Source organism: Ochotona princeps, chromosome 30 (genome assembly GCF_030435755.1).
Source record: "Ochotona princeps isolate mOchPri1 chromosome 30, mOchPri1.hap1, whole genome shotgun sequence".
Lineage (NCBI taxonomy): Eukaryota > Metazoa > Chordata > Mammalia > Lagomorpha > Ochotonidae > Ochotona > Ochotona princeps.
Genome location: NC_080861.1, coordinates 8,307,791 through 8,324,102, shown reverse-complemented (window position 1 = coordinate 8,324,102; position 16,312 = coordinate 8,307,791). Strand labels below are relative to the sequence as shown.

At 42.7% G+C, this 16,312-nt stretch overlaps 1 protein-coding gene across 1 annotated transcript in view; it reads right to left on the bottom strand.

Annotated features, from left to right (window-relative positions):
• The window catches only part of KCNH8 (potassium voltage-gated channel subfamily H member 8), a 215,474-nt gene extending 207,144 nt beyond the window's left edge, over positions 1-8,330 (bottom strand). The window contains exon 1 of the mRNA XM_058657087.1: positions 8,025-8,330. Within this exon, the coding sequence (XP_058513070.1) occupies positions 8,025-8,100 (76 nt within the window). The 5' untranslated portion in view covers positions 8,101-8,330. The remainder of the gene's footprint in view (positions 1-8,024) is intronic.
• Between the last annotated feature and the right edge of the window lie 7,982 nt (positions 8,331-16,312).

Genomic DNA, 16,312 nt, shown 5'->3' with positions numbered 1-16,312 from the left:
TGCCAGTAACAGTCAGAGTACCATCACAGGACACAGCAAGTATGTCATCATTATTAGCAGAGTTTGACAGAAGTGCCTTAACCATGTGAAAACAAGAAGATGGAGGCCAGTACAAAATTACATTTTAAAATGAAATCAAGTCATGTGATATCAAATAAAAGGAGACCAGTTATCCCTGAAAGAAATAGGGATGTTCAGAACACAGACCTGGGCTTCAAAGAGTGTGAAAATGTTTTACCCAAAGAAATATTTATTGAGCAAAGATTTTGTTTCAAGTCAAAGTTTAAGTGATGGAATTGCAGAATGAATAAAGATAGCCAGGACTGCCAGAGTTCATTGCTGAGATTTAAATTATTTGTGTATATAACATGGCACATACAAGAGCTCAGCAGAGGGATGAGGCATGGGAAAGTGTCCGCGCTTCACATTTAGGAATTATTAACTAGCTTCACTTGGAACCTCACAGAAGGTAACTTCGAGGCTGGGTTTTTAAAACAGAGTTCCAGAGAAACGAAGAGAGAAGGTCTAAACGCTCGACATATCTGTAGCCAGTGAGGCAGTGGCTAGAAAGGATTCCACAGTATCATGTCAGATGCAGTTGACATTCAAGAAGTAACAGGGAGCCAGAGGATGCCTTTAAGTGGAACATTACATGATCAAATGATTGTCATGTTGCTTTCAGTGAAAACTACTCTGAGGACAATGGAGTCTAAGGGAATGGGTAGAAGCCGCAGAAGAACACTAAGGATATACTTAGAGTGAGGCAGCAATTGTGGAAAGAAGAAAAGAATGATCCAAATTAAAGAAAAAGCAATGAAGAGGAGACAAGGGGCCAACCTAGGGCATTTCTACATTAAGTGTGTAAGGATTGATGGCCAACTACTGTGCAGACAGCTAAGGCCCACTAAGACCTCCAACTTGGAAACCCAAGAGGGTAGGGATATACACAATGGGGCCAGAAAGCATAAGAAGGCTGGAAGAGATTCCTAGGTTCTCCGAGGATATGTGAATTCTGAAAGATCTAAGGGAGGTGGATGGTTAACAACAACAAAGGAAAGAGATTTCCCAGGAAATGTATATAGCAAGAACCATATTTGACTTTAAATTACTGAGAAAGCACTTCAACTGCTCCAGTTACTAAATATGAACTCCTCCACAGGTAACGCTGAAGTTTCATCTTTCTTTGGAGGCTCTGCTAAATGAAAACAGATTTAGAAATGCAATATTTGGAGATCAGCAAGTATACATTGCTGGAGTGTTCCCTACTAACTTGTATAGCAATGGCATTTTATTGTTGGCATTTCTTCAACTGAATTCACTAGGTCTGTATCCTAGCATATCCTCTGTTCTATTTGTCACCATAGACATATTTCTATGGAAGAATACAGTGGTGAAGGGTCCCAGAGAAGAGTAGTCAACTATGTTTTGCAAAATCAATCCTTCTCTTCCTGAAAGGAACACCAAATCCCTGGGAAAAACATATATTCCTAAGAAAATGGACACATCAATCCCATTGCATTCTATGGGGACTTTGTCCAAGAATCAAAGTATTATTTAGAAGAGATAATGAGAACCTTACATTTCAAGGTGTACACTTTCTCAATATTGTCTTCAAACTGTAAAACATAAGAACATTAAGAGTTTATAAACCTGGCACAAATGGTGTCACCCTTCTTACCAAGATACGAATGTGACATTTATAGTATTTTATTGTCACAAAACACTTTTAAAGTTGTCCAAGTCAGGCCTAAACATCCATTAGTTTTCATATTCTCTGAAATATTTTTAATTTGTCCTAAAGTCTATTTACAGTCTCAATGTAAAGTAGTACCAAAAAGTAGTAACAAAATTGGCAACTAAATAGCAAACTATTTTTATTCCTTTACACATAAGACAATTATTCTCCTCCAAAGTCACGTATTATATGAAGCCATCCTAGATTACTCTCTCATAGGATTTATTCCTCTTTAACTGATGATGTGTAATCCTTTGTATACACCTGTTGGACTGCCCTTGTCTCTTTCCAGTCTATACAACATTCACTACATTTATCACTTCATACATGTTACTGTCCCCTTAAAGAATAAGTTAAGCCTGGACTATCACAAAGATGCTGGCATATGATTTTGTATGTAATCACTGCCCCTTGAACATTATTAGGGAAATAACTCAATGAATTAATTATACATTTCTTTGCTTCCCCCAGAGGTATTCAAAGGAAACTACATCTCACAAGTGCAAACTCAGGACCCTCAAAATGAAGAATAAATCTGTCTCTGCTTTTCTGCTGTCTTTTTGCCAAGGTTTTTGGTGTAAAGTGAATGCACAATGCCAGAGCGTAGAAAGAATGCACTGAGGTAATAATTTCTATGCTTAACACATGCTATATCTATTTCTCTCTACATATGATGTCAGTACAAAACTAGTTAATGCTAGGATTTTAAAATATCAAATAGCATCACATTTCTTATTATTTATATATCTTGACCACCAAAAGAAATGCATTTCTGGCAGACATAAACTCAATTTTTGTTAAGTCAGACATCCTTTTGTTCATTGTAGGGAATTTATGAGAATTCTCATGAAATTCCTATAGAGGACAAACAATTCATCTGCAAAGTTAAGAGAAGGAATTTAAAACAATTCTCTCTCTCTTTTCTTTTCCTTCTTGATCTTTCTGTATCTTCATCACCCATGCCTTTCTCCCTTTCTATTTTAAGTAAATCTGAAATAAAATTTAAGTAAGAACATGACTTCAGTTAACACAGCCGACCTCAATGCAAGAGTGCATAGCAGGGACATTATTACACCTGAAGCATGGCTAAACATGTGAAAAAATGGTAAAAACAAAACAAAACAAAACAAAAAACAGCCCAGAGTTTGTTCAGGTTAATGAGGTGGAAGTAGCTAAGCCATCTCAGAATGAAAAGATCTGCACTGAATACCACTCCTCAGACTCTGCTTTCTTGGGCTGGTTCCTCATTCAGTGAAATCTAAAATATCTATACAGAGACCAACAGATCCTTCACCTAGAAAGAAGAAAGACCTTTTGAAGAGATGAGGATTGGTGTTCAGGAAATCTCCCACATTACATGTCAATCAGAAAATGAAAATTGACAGCACAGCTGACTAAAATATGGCCTATGCTATGTTTATATGCATATGCTATGTTTATATGTTTATATGCATACCACATATGAAGCAAATTGGGGCTTACGCTCGCTCCCAAAGACATCAGACCACACCTGACCCTGCACTGGCTGCACACACAAAAGTCAAGCATGAGGTCAACCCAGTTAGGTTTCTTGGAGATTTCCCAACTATACCACTGCATTCAGATCCTAGCCATAAGGAAAAAAAATCATAGGATGTGTTGTCTGACCTTGGAGTGCATATATCAGGACTGGGTCTTCTCAGTTGCTGATGCCTCTGCAGTGCCCAGCATGCCCAGAGGCACATGGGAACATGAAGCATAGCTCCTATAGACCAGCAGGGGACATCAACTGCCTCATCAGAGGATGAAAAGCAAAGCAAGTTGGATAATTCTTTCCACCAAGCTAGCAGCATGTTCTTGGGTCTGTGGAACCACTAAGTTGGCCTCTGTCAACCAACAGACTTTGGAAAAGTTTTCTCAACCCTGAAACCACAGAACCAACAACGTCTCAGAACTATCAAATCCACTCAAGTAACACCCTTGGAACACTCTCCCCGACATTGGGGTCTCTAGCGCATCATCAAATGGCCACCTGGATCCCGGATGCCAAAGCAACTGTCCTTCCCCTCCTCCTCTGTCAACACAAGAGGGAAAAACCAAGGCTGAAACAATGTTAAAAATAAACGATATTAAAAATAAAATTACCAAAAAGTCCTCAATCGAAAGCCACAGCTATGCCAATAACCATGTCAAGTTGGAAGAGGGCTTCAGGCCACAGATGAGGGCAGAGTCTGAGCTGACAACTTTGTAAAATATTCTTCTAAGTCCCTGAGCAGAGGGCTCAGTTAATCTGATGACTGGATGCCTACGCTACAAAAATGATGAGATAGTCAGCAACTGGGTTTGACATTTATTACACAGAAATAGAAAATTAATACAGGATCTAAGTTCCTAAATATAAAGAACAAAAATAAAACACATGATTAGCAGCATACAAACAGTGAAAAAAAAAAAAAAGCAGTCTCAACAAACTATTTGTGGGGAAATAGCTCTGAAGTGCTAGAGGTTTCCTTGAATATATTCATAGAATAGCTTTCTCCAGTTCCATACATAATAGAAGTCATTTTTTTTTTCTATTGGCTAAATGCCTTTGATGATGTTCTTGAAACTACAACTCAGCAACGACCTGGAAAGGCCTCTAGTGTGCTGTTCTGTGCTTCCTGCTTCCTCCAGCACTGGTGCATTATTCTCCTTCAGTTCCTAACATTCAGAAATCCACGTGACTTGACAAAAGCATAAAGATGAAAAGGAAAAAAAGAAGAAAGTTCCATCTGTAAAGGAAGCCTATCAATTTTAACAAATCCCCTTAGATCATGTTGAGCAGTTTACAGAATGCATACAATACATGCAGATATTCTCCACACAAACCACACATTAGCGTGTACTTTAAATAAAATCTCATCAATGAACACCACTGGACTAAAAACATCCTTTAACTCTTAAATCTTGTCTTAGTGACAAAACTGAAACATGCATTCCAGTACTTTTGGATACAATGATAACATTTAGGTGGATGCATTGTTCTGTTTGGAAATGGACACCTTCCTCCGAAAGTTTTATGCCTTTTTGAAAGCTCTGTTCTCAAATGGTAGCCTATAATAAGTATTTTTACTGGCAAGCTATTTTTCCAGATATCTACTTTGCTTTTCTCTCATTATAGTTTTTCCAGGTCAATGCTCATGAACTTAAAGCAGTGTTTCAAAAAAATTTTTTCCTAATGCGCTAAGCACGCACGCACACACACACACTTACATACATCAAGCACACATATATACAAACAGATGAGCACACAGTGTGTAGAAGCTACATGTAGGCCATGATGATATTTCAATTAAGTTTGAACTAGAAAAACATGCTTTGAGAGTTAATATATTTCAGTGGTAATTTCATATAAAAAGACTATTTTTCTAACAATGTTTGCAAATTATATTGCGTATTAGAAACAAAGAAGCTTCAATTAAGGGTCTATAATTGTCTTTCAATCCTGAAAAGATTCTTACTTATTAAATATTAAGAGAAAAAAATCATATTATGTAAAACAATAAAGTACATGATGAACTTTACTTATGCTGCCCCTCATATATATACATGCTGTGAAAGCTTCTGAATGATCATGTTTTGTATTTGGAGAGTATTTGGATGACATCTTAAGTTCTTTACTATTTCCCACCATCATGAAAAATCAATAAGGCTAATAAAAATATTCACATTGATTTAACTGAAAGTGGTAGTTTTCCATGGAAGCATGTGCCATCTTATTTATTTTCCATCATAGTTGTGCAAAATAAAATAAGAAACTATCATGAGTATAAAATATAAAATACATCAGCACATTACTTTCCGATTATCCCCTTCCCAGTGGTGTTAGTGAGTGACAATTTTGAGAATTTAAAACTTGTGAATAGTTTCACCCTGCAGCGGTAAATGAATGACAACTATGGAAGTACCATAGTAAGGCGGATGACCACATGAGAAGAGTTTCATTCACAGCAATGTTAGTGAATAAAATTACATCAACAAGACAACATGACATGAAAAAGTCAATGCTTAGTTGAGAATCTTGTCTATCCTTGATTCTAGACAGAAAATTTTGGCTAAACTAATTGTATGGGACATTTCCCTTATTCAAATCATTTTGAAATTCAGACTTTTAAAAAAATGAGATAGGGTAACATCATCCTTTCACTGAATGGGATTTCCTGGAAAGAGTCCTGTCCATGAGATGTAAACAAAATCTTGCCAAAGTCAACTTCAATGTTACCCTCATCCCTTTGAAATTTGCTTCACTGACTGTCAGAAGAACTAGTTCCCTTTCAGTACTCTTCCAGATCCTGTGGAACACAGATGAAGCTTCATCTGTCTCTACCAGAATTTTAGGTTATTTTTTACTCTTCTAAATGTTAATACATGGTACTGATATTCTCAAATAAGGATTTAAAATGTCTGACCTATTTTATTAGCATGGCTGTGTAGCTAAAATAGGAGGGGGCGGTCATTCATGCATACATCCATCCTTCCCTACACGTCCTCCTGCTTATCATGGCGCAGTGAGAGCCAGAAAGAGGCAACACACTGGTGTTCTAAAGCCTCTCCCATCAGTTACTGACATCTGATGTATCTGTGCAATAATTCCCCTGAGTCTCCCTGGGACTCCACAGTACCAGCAGCACTCCATTCAACTTTAAATGACAATGACATAAGCAATAACTGTTTCCCTATTCCCTCATTAGCAGTAGATGCATTCAGGATCAATACTTAGATCTTCATGGTTTTAAATGTGCGACTTGAAGAACTACCTGAAGAAGATGATAGGAAATTGATCAGCTCAGGTAATAAATAGCACCCACAAGAATGAAGACAGCTGTAGGGATTTCGTGTGGCGCTTGGCAGGTGGCCATAGAGGCAGGAACAAGAATTTTCCCCATAATACTTCTTCCTTTTTATTATCTACCTATTGTATCTAATATGACATGCCTAAAATCATTGCACTTTACCCATACACACTGTCTGATATACCTAGAATATAACAGGCAAAAAAAAAAATAGCTAAACCTAGACAGAATCAAAGGAAAAGTAAATGAAAACATTCATAGCAACTATCAGGAAGGACTGGATATTGACAATGAAAACTAAACAAAATCAAAAGGCTTCATTTGCCTCTCATACAAACTTTTCCAACTCTTCCTGAAGCACAGAAACCCAAGATTTGCTTCACATCCCATGTACAGTAAGCAATCAGGCTATTGGAGGGGAAGTGGATCGGATATGCTCTCCCGATCTGCTCCAAGAAACACAGCCACAATAAAAACAACGATATTCAAATCACTGAAAAGGCTTTTGGCATAAATGAGCTTAAATGAACCTCGAATAAAAGAATTTTTTAAAGGAAGCTGGCACACAGAAGCAGCATCAGCTGAGGGAAGTTGTGGATATTCACAGTGACACCAAATGAGAGTACTGGTTGTGCGGATTCACAGAGCTGAAACCTGGGAAGACTGGCAGGCTCTCAGAGCTTGGGCATGGGAAGGAGTGGGGACCTGACCGTGGTCCTGAAACAACGACCCGATGCTGACTCCCAGCCGTCTCCAAGCATCAGCACAAACCACCCTTCCAGCGTTTTCACTGTAGCTTAAACCAGCCAAATGTCCAATAATATTTGTCCTCACAAAATAAAAAGCCAAACTTTCTCTTTTGACCACAGCCACCTTTATAATATCCCGTTCTCCCTTCCCGAATAATGTTTTGGGGTGATAAGCTATTTTTAGAATTAAGAGTTACACGTGAATCTACCTTAAAAAGCAGTTATCAAGAATCTAGCAAATTTAGAACTTAGCACTTCAGAATCAAGAATCTAGCACTTAGACTTCTACGGAAAGCTTGGGTTTGGCAGACTGGTTCTGGCCTGCATTTCTTGAACTTAGATGGAAATTATGCTTGTTCAGAGGACCACCGGTAACGAGGCTCCGAACTCCAATCAAGTGTGCTTTGAAAGTCTAGAAAAGACCAAGTGTACCAGTACCCCTCCTTTAACTCAAATATTTGCAACCTGTTCTCCAAATTACTGGTTCCACTGTGGACCCAGGCAGCCTGCAACCCTGAGAACTACATAAGTCTAAAGTGTTCAGGCTAAGCCCAATGTTGCGAGGGAAGCATTTTCTCCACACCAAAGAAACCATTAGAGGAGCAGGGAAATCCACACCACTAGTACAAAGGGGGGAAGGGGGTTGGTTGTGAGAGGTAAAAGCAAAAAGTAATGCAGACGAAAAGCAGTCTTCTCAGAAAAGACAACTTGTCCAAGTGTGAGACTTACGTGTTCCATCAAAACGGGTGGCAATGGTGTCCAGAAAGGTGTTCTGGGGCGCCAGTAATCCTTTCATGACCGGCATTTTTCCAGCTTGGTGTGAAATTCTCCATCAAAGTTTGTCCCGAAGGATGGTTGGAAAGGAAAGCGCCCAGAAGGGAGAGAGGAGAACCTGCTGACAGCCGTGGAGGGGGCCTGGCGCGGTGCGGGGGCCGGGAGGTACAGGCAAAGGAACGGCAGCAGAGGGGCGCGTGGCAGCCGCCGCGGTGGCGGGAGCAGCCCTGCGAGCGCGCTCCGAGCCCGCCCCGCACCTCCCCGCGCAGCAGCCAGCGCTGGTCTCGCTCCCGCCCCCTCCACCTCCGTCAGCTGCCGAACGCCCCCCGCCCCCGGGGCCCGCACCTCCACCTCGCCCGGGCCTCCCGGGGCACCGCGCCCTGACCTGAAGTTCTGGGGTCGTGGAGTGCAACGCCTGGAGAAAGGGCGCGCCTCCGTGGCTCTCAGCCTTGGCGTCTCCAAGGGGCGCAGGGAAACGCGAGCGCGAACGCGACTCCCACCCCCTCGGAGGCAGCGAACAAAGACCCCTTTGTTCCCTCTCGGTCCCTCTCCCTGAGAGACTGGAGTCCCGTGGGTGTGGTACTGGAGAGGGGAGGAGACCAGTTGGGTCAGGTAGCCGGCCTCCGCCTAGAACCTGGGAGGGGGCAGCCCCCTCCGCACTGGTGTCCTAGGGAGCCGAGGCAGCCAGGAGTCCCGGGGGAGGCACCCCCCTCCTCCATCTCCCGTGCACCTGCCTCCTCGAGTTCCCGTGACAGAAGCAGAGCAGTCCCAGTGAGTCCCCCCTCGCCAGTCACCAGGGTCTTAAAGCCCCCCGGGAACTGGCCCTAGGAGGTGCTTCAGTAACCCTCCCTCAATTGCCATGGAGCGCTCCAAGTCATCCCAAACTAGAAAAAAATAAATAAGAGCCATTCAAGCGGATAGTGGATGGTTTCTCGCTCTTCGGCGAAACGTGAATAAAAAAGCATTTCTAGAAAAGTTTACTATATTTGTTGATTTGAAAAAAAAATACATAGTGCAAGTCAAAGTAGTAGCGTTGCTTTGCAAAAAATAGCTTCAACCTAAATTCCCTATCCAATCTCTTGTTAAATGCTTCAAGCGTTCAGCGGAGTCCCCCAGAAACGGACACCTCCGGGGGAATAAAAGAAAGTCCGGCCTGTCTGGAACCCGGCAGGTGTCTTCGAAAACGAAAGTGGTCTCTTGTTTTCTTCCCTCAGGGCTCACTCGGGGACTCCTCTGCACCAACGCTGTGCCTAGGAAAGCCACCCATTCCCGTGGCTTATCCTTGTTGGCCGCGAAGGGGCTACCCAGGGCCGGGATGACTTCGTGGGACCCAGAAAGGTGGGAGGCGTGGAAGGAATCTCAAGAGCCCACGGTGAGAAAAACAAAACAAATGTCGGCCCCAGGTGCTGTGTGCCCGGAAGGAAAGGGGAGGGGGAGAAGCGAACAGGTGTCTGAGCTGCTGGGGGGGGGGGGGGGCGGGGAGAGACAGGGCCTCAGACGCGGTGAGGGGTGGGCTGCCCCCGTCCCACCATGCTGTGGATTGGGGGAAGGGGATTCCTGCTAGATGCTCCCAGCTCCTGGGGAGACAGAGGGACCCTGAGGGTTTCGTCACAGCTGCCCCGGGCTCCAGGGAAGGCGGGGGAGCAGAGAGAGAAAGAGGCAAGGCATCCCTCTCCCCGCCCCCGTCTCGTGATGTACTTCCTGCAGCCGAGGATTCCCTTTGTGTGGAGATTCAAGATCCGGCCTCGGCGTGCTGCTGGCGGGGAAGGGAGTGCGCCAGGGACCGGGAATTCCCTAGTGGGTGGGCCGGACGGCTGCTCACGTCCTGGAGCTGGGTCCTGGACGCAGCAGGACGCTCGCTGCTCCTGGTCCCTGATCCGCCTGCGTCCTCCCCCGAGCCCTAGGTGCGGAGCTCGCTGCTCTGGGTGGAACCTGGACTCTGAGTACGCGGCGTCCTCCTCGCACAACTGGTGTGGCTGTGTGGGTTCCCTCTTGGGTGGGGCCGGGGATGGAAAATTAAGGGAGCTCCCTATTTCTGCCTGGACGGTGTCTGGTGCCAGAGGAAACCCACCGTGGATGAAAAAGCCAGAAGTGAATTCAAGTTCAGCATGCATGACCTGCATATAAGCCAAGACTCAAATTCACAAAATGTGCACTGTAGGACTGTATTTGGCGCGCGCACACACACACACCACACACACCTGTCCTTCGTGGACTTGATCTGTGTTGGCCAATGCAGCAAAAACACTTGCAAGAAACAAGCTGGGGCGACGCATCAGACAGGCCACCCAGAAGAGAGCCTGGTTCCATAGCAACAGGGGTCTGGCCTTTCTCACTCACTGTGGCAGTGAACAGCCCTGCAGTACTTACTGTACGTCAGGCATTGTGCAAGACCTCGTTCCTGCTCAAACCTAAATGCGGGCCGTGCTTCTGAGGGACATCCTGTCTGAGTGGCAGAGGGCCCTTACTACCTCAGTTTTCCCCCACCAAGTCTTAGAGATGGCTGCCAGCACCACTCCAGGGCAGTTCTGTGGCCCAGGGACCCTCTTCACTGTTGGTAACCTGGGTACAAACTACACTATGAAAACATCACCTGCCAGCAAGTCAAGCATAATCCGTTATACATGTTTTGCCACCTTAAAATCAGAGGCCGAGAAAAAGGTACAGCGAGAGGAGTTTTCACTCTCACTTCTCCAAAACTGATGGCAAATGATTTCAGTTCTTCACATGGCAGCCTGTTACGCCCTACAAGACCTTTGCCTGTGGCTCAAATGATACTGCCAGGAATATACCATAACCAAATTATACAGTAGACCTAATATCTACAGACAGAGGTTAATTTTTACAGGGGAGGAGGAGGTCATTGTTTTCCAGCTAAAATATAAGAATTCTTCTCTATAAAACCAGGCGGTCTATATTGTGTGCTAAACAAGGCCTCTACAGGTAAGATTAGGTAGACTCACTTGGAGTGCATCCACTCAAACCCATTTATTTAAAAACAGCAACACTGTTTCACTTTGCTCACAGATTTCCGATGTGTCCAGCAATCAACGGGACAGCTTCAGTCAGCTTCACCTGGGACTAGCAGATTCACTTCAAAGATGGCTCACTCAAGTGCAAGGCGATTCCTCGCTGTTAGCTGAGACAACAGCCAGGGCTGGGGCCTTGGAACACCAGTTCTGGTTCTCTGTGTGGCTTTCTCCATGAACTACCTCGGTTTTCTAACAACATTGTTCTTCAGAGTGAACATCTACAGAGACAGACAGTGGGAGCTGCCAGGTTGTTGAAAGCTTCTCCAGCTACTGCCATAACAGACAGAGAACCCGGATCAGTCAGGAAACAACAAAACTTAACTCTCAGTACGAAAGACTTCATGTCGTTTTGGGGGCCATCCTTTGAAATTGCCACATAAACTTGATAGTATTTTGAGCATTATAAGGGGGTTGCTTTATAAGAATATTCCAGAATTCGATTTGCAAACATATTTGTATTTCTATACAATCATATGTTATTTGGCACTTATAGATACAAGATTTTGGTTCAAGTCCACGTCCCTTAGAGAGAAACCATAAAACGCAAGGAGGAAAAGAAACCTTAAAATCACTTTAAAATAACTTTTTATCATTATTTCCTTTAATCCTGGTTGCTTGTCCAAATATTGGTGTTATGTTTTTAAGCTGAGTTGGGAATTACAAGGGCTTAGGATTCCCTGAGCTGCACGATGGTTCCAGGTTTCCTCCGTGTGTGCTTTGTAATTCTACCATTTGTCCTGTGCACGAAGCAGCAGCACTGGCGTTGTGGTACAACAAGCTAACCTGTCATTTGCAGTGCTGGCATCTCCATGTCAGAAAGTCACTTTGATTCTTGGTGTGATGCTTTTCTGATCTAGCTCTGAGCTAATGTACCCTGGGAAGGCAGCAGAAGATGGCCCACACATTTGGTCCCCTGCCACCCACGGGAGAGACCTTTGTGGAGGTCCGGAATGCTGGCTTCAGCCTAGACTGGCACTGAAGGTTAGCTACAGGCCTTGGGAGAGCGAACTGGTAAATGGTAGATATTCTTGCTCTCCTCCTCATGATTGCAACATGATGGCTGCAGTTCCATTCACTGCTTCTTTGTCGCGCCATAAGAAGTGAACAGGTAGTAGAAGCTGAAACTCTACATTTGATGGACAAACTTAGCACTCGTTATTTAAGGAAATAAGCTCTCTCCCATTGGAAGAATGCCATTATGTTTTATTAGCTAGCAGCATGTTGTATGACCACCTGCAGCAGTGAAAGGATTGACTGGGAAAGTAATTGGTTGTGGAGGCATTAGAAACGAAGCCGAGCAAGTTCTCACAGTTTAAGAATGATTTTAGGGTCCGTCAAAAGCTTCTGCTGCATTTCTCAAAGACAGGTGTAAACAAGGGGTGATATCAATAACGTTCTATCACTTGGATGACAGGCAGGCTTCAAATTGAATTTCAGTCTTGAGAAATTGGCAATAGCCGCTTGGATTTCTATATTGAAATAGTTTCTAAATCACTCATGGTCTCAGTGAGGGAAAGTTGAAAATAGATCAGAACTATTTACTATGGGCTTATGCATTTTTTAAAAAAAATCTTTAGGATTTAGATCACTGCAATAGGTAATCCTGGAGCTGTTATTTGAATAGCGGATTGCTGACAGCCGCGTTGGGCCCAGCCTCAGCATTACGGAGGACAGGGTAGGAACAGTTCTGTGATCTGTGTTGTTTCTTAATTTGCTCACTTGTTGGTCATGGTGGTTACATTACTTTGTGGTAGTAAATTAATATCCTAACTTAAATATAAGAAACTTAACTACCAGATTTTACTCATTGTTTGTCGGGCAATTAAGGAACTCCTCTCTACACAATTACTGGAGGGCCAAGTGAACAATCAGCTACCTTACGGCACATCCAGAAACTGAGAATTCCATCATTATCATTGAACAAAAACATCACCTGGAATTCAGACAGGTCCAAAACTACAAATGTCACTTCCCACAGGAGTTCCTTGGCCAAAATTACTCATGTGTTCTTACTCATTGAGAATAAGGGAGAACACTTGGATAGCACTCTTCCAACCTTCACCTATAAAATAGAAATAATACCATCAATTGAATTGTCAGGGATCGAACTAGTCATATAAAATGCACAAAGAAGCAACTGAATTGTAACAAGAGGAAACAAAAGCAGGTTTTTGGTTCTCTCAGGTTGTCCTACACATACCACCGACTTTAGAATTTAGATCACTACGATGGACCTTTAGAGACAGCTGAGTATAATAATTAGTCCACATTATTTCTCATGATTCATTTCTTCCTGTGCTCAAATGTTATGCAGAAGGAAAAACAAAATTTCTAGAAGTTCCCAAAATATAAAGAGCTCTTCTAAAGACTCTGACTTTGATTATAGTAATGTCACTTCTAGAAGCAGGAAGGAGCTAAGCCAATCCAAAGCCAGGAGCCTCTTCTGGGTCTCCCATATTGGTGCAGGGGCCCAAGACTCTGGGCCATCCACAAGCAGGGAGCTGGATGGGTAGCGGGGCTTCCGGGATTAGAACTGGATCCCATATGGAATCTCAACGCATTCAAGGTGAGGCTTTTAGCCACAAGGGTACCTCGCCGGGCCCAACTTTTTTGGCTTTCATGAGAATTATAATAACACACATTTCTTTTTTCTCATTTAAGATTTATTTATTTTTATTGGAAAGTCAGATATACAGAGAGGAGAAGAGACAGCAAGAAAGATCTTCTGTCCATTGATTCACTCCCCAAGTGGCCGCATCGGCCACATTGGCCAGAGCTGCACTGATCTGAAGCTAGGAGCCAGGAGTCTCTTCCGGATCTCCCACGCAGGTACAGGGTCCCAAGACTTGGGGCTGTCCTCGACTGCTTTCCCCAACCGCAAGCAGGCAGCTAGATGGGAAGTGGGGCTGCTGGGACATGAACTGGAGTCCATATGGAATCCCGCAGCATGCAAGGCGAGGATTTCAGTTGCTATGCTACTGCGCTGGGCCCAATAGCACACACTTCACAGTGAAGCCGTGAGGGATGAACAGCACCTGGTAATCTGTGCAGGATCTACTGTTTTTTCTCATTTCCAATGGCTAACAGGCCCTGGCACATTGCAGGTACGTAAATGCTTATGGGAACAATACGTGCTAGTTATCCTAACTATATTCTCTATTCCTTTCACTAACGTAATGCTCTAGGTTTATTAATTAAACTTTCTGTCCCTTGCACCTTACACTGAACTTCTCAGGGTTAATGGTCTTTTTTTTTTAATCCTATCTAACCTTTATGTAAGGTCATCTAGGAGAAGGATGTATTAAAAATAGTTGATGAATCATAAATGAATAAATGGATGAATGAAATTAGTCCGTAGAAGGTCTTCTTGCGAAGCGAGTGTCAACAGCGACGTCTTGGTTTTTTCTTACCGTTCTCTTGGCTATCTGGTCTCCAGTTTTCAGAGTTGACTGACATTCTGAATGTGTGTGGATCTAAGTCCAAGGTTTGGGGGTGTTAACAGTACTTATTGATATATAAGTTACTCATATTTGAATTTAAACCAAAATGTTCAGAACATTTTCCCCCTGCTTGATTGGTCACTCAAAGGAAGGAAGGGATGGAGTTGGGATGTAATAAAAAATTCCTGTTCAAATTATTGAACACAAAGTTGCTTTCTTCTGAGGCATATTCTGCTCATCTCCAAATCTTCAGGTCACAAAATCTTTCTTAAATCTATGGCTATTGGCTATGAGTTCACAATCAAATGTCCCCACCCTAAACTGAAATACTGATTTTTTTATAACTTAAATAGTATTTTAAAAGAAGTACCCTTTAATGTTAAACTAAGTGACCTCTTCATATTAATGTGAGAGGATATATGCACAAAGTAAGCTAATTTGTGTTCTGCTTAGATAAATCTATTAATTAATTCACCTCTTCCTATTTGTTAAGATTCAAAATGCAGCCCAAATGTGTACATGTTCATAAGCTTGTGCATATGCATAGGCTCATATTTACATATATAAAATTCATAAAAGTAATACAAATGGTAGAATTGCAAAGCATAGTTTATCCGACTAAATTTGCATTTTATAACTAAATACAAATACACTGAACTAAGGAATAAACAAGAAACTGTACAAAGGGGCAATCTATTGTGCAAAGAATGCTTTACTCATCTGAAAGTCAAATTAAACTTCGACACAGGTAGAGGCCCAAACATAGCGTCTCAATTATCTGAGCGAGATCAGGATTCTTGCTGGTAGTAAACTATAAATGGAAACTACAGCTTGATTTTCTGGAAGAAGTAAAACATTAGTTATCAAAAATTAAAGAGCCAGTGTAAAGTTCATCCTCAACTAATTTTGAAAGTTTGAAAAATCTTAAAACTGAATATCTCAGAAACATACATGGAGAGCAGAAGGAAGAATAGAATTCTCTTTGTAAAAAAGCTTTATTTTTATTGCAAAGTCAAATATATAGAGAGGAGGAGAGACAGAGAGGAAGATCTTCCATCCGATGATTCACTCCCCAAGTGTCCGCAATGGCCAGTGCTGCACCGATCTGAAGCCAGAAGCCAGGAGCCTCCTCTAGGTCTCCCACATGGGTGCAGAGTCCCAAAGCTTTGGGCCGTCCTCAACTACTTTCCCAGGCCACAAGCAGGGAGCTGGATGGGAAGTGGAGCTGCCAGGATTAGAACTGGCGCCCATATGGGATCCCGGGGCATTCAAGGCAAGGACTTTAACCACTAGGCCATCAGGCTGGGCCCAGGAAGAATAAAATTCTAAGGCTCTTACGGATTTCAAATCATATGCTCTGTACTAAATGGAAAATATCAAAATAAGATTGGGAGATGCTTCTTCACACTTGAAAATTGAACCCCAGCAACAATGCTTACTATGTTTTTAGAAACTGAAGAAAGAAGCACATCTTGGGCACAGACAGAGACGTTTTAGGTCTAACTCGGAGCATCAAACACGAAAAAAACAACGTTTACGCCCTCCTTCTCCAGTTCCCACCCAGGGTTCCGTTTTTAGAATTTCACACAGAAAAAAAATCTATCTATCTTCCTATCTATATATAAACAGTCTTTGGCAAGTCTCCCGCTGCTCCTTTGTGTGTTCTTAAACCCGATGTTTTAGCAGAGGGTGAGAACAGGACATCAGCGCTGATGCAAATGGCAATGCCGTCCTCGCTTGGCTGTCGGAACACAGAAATAAAGCGGGGGGT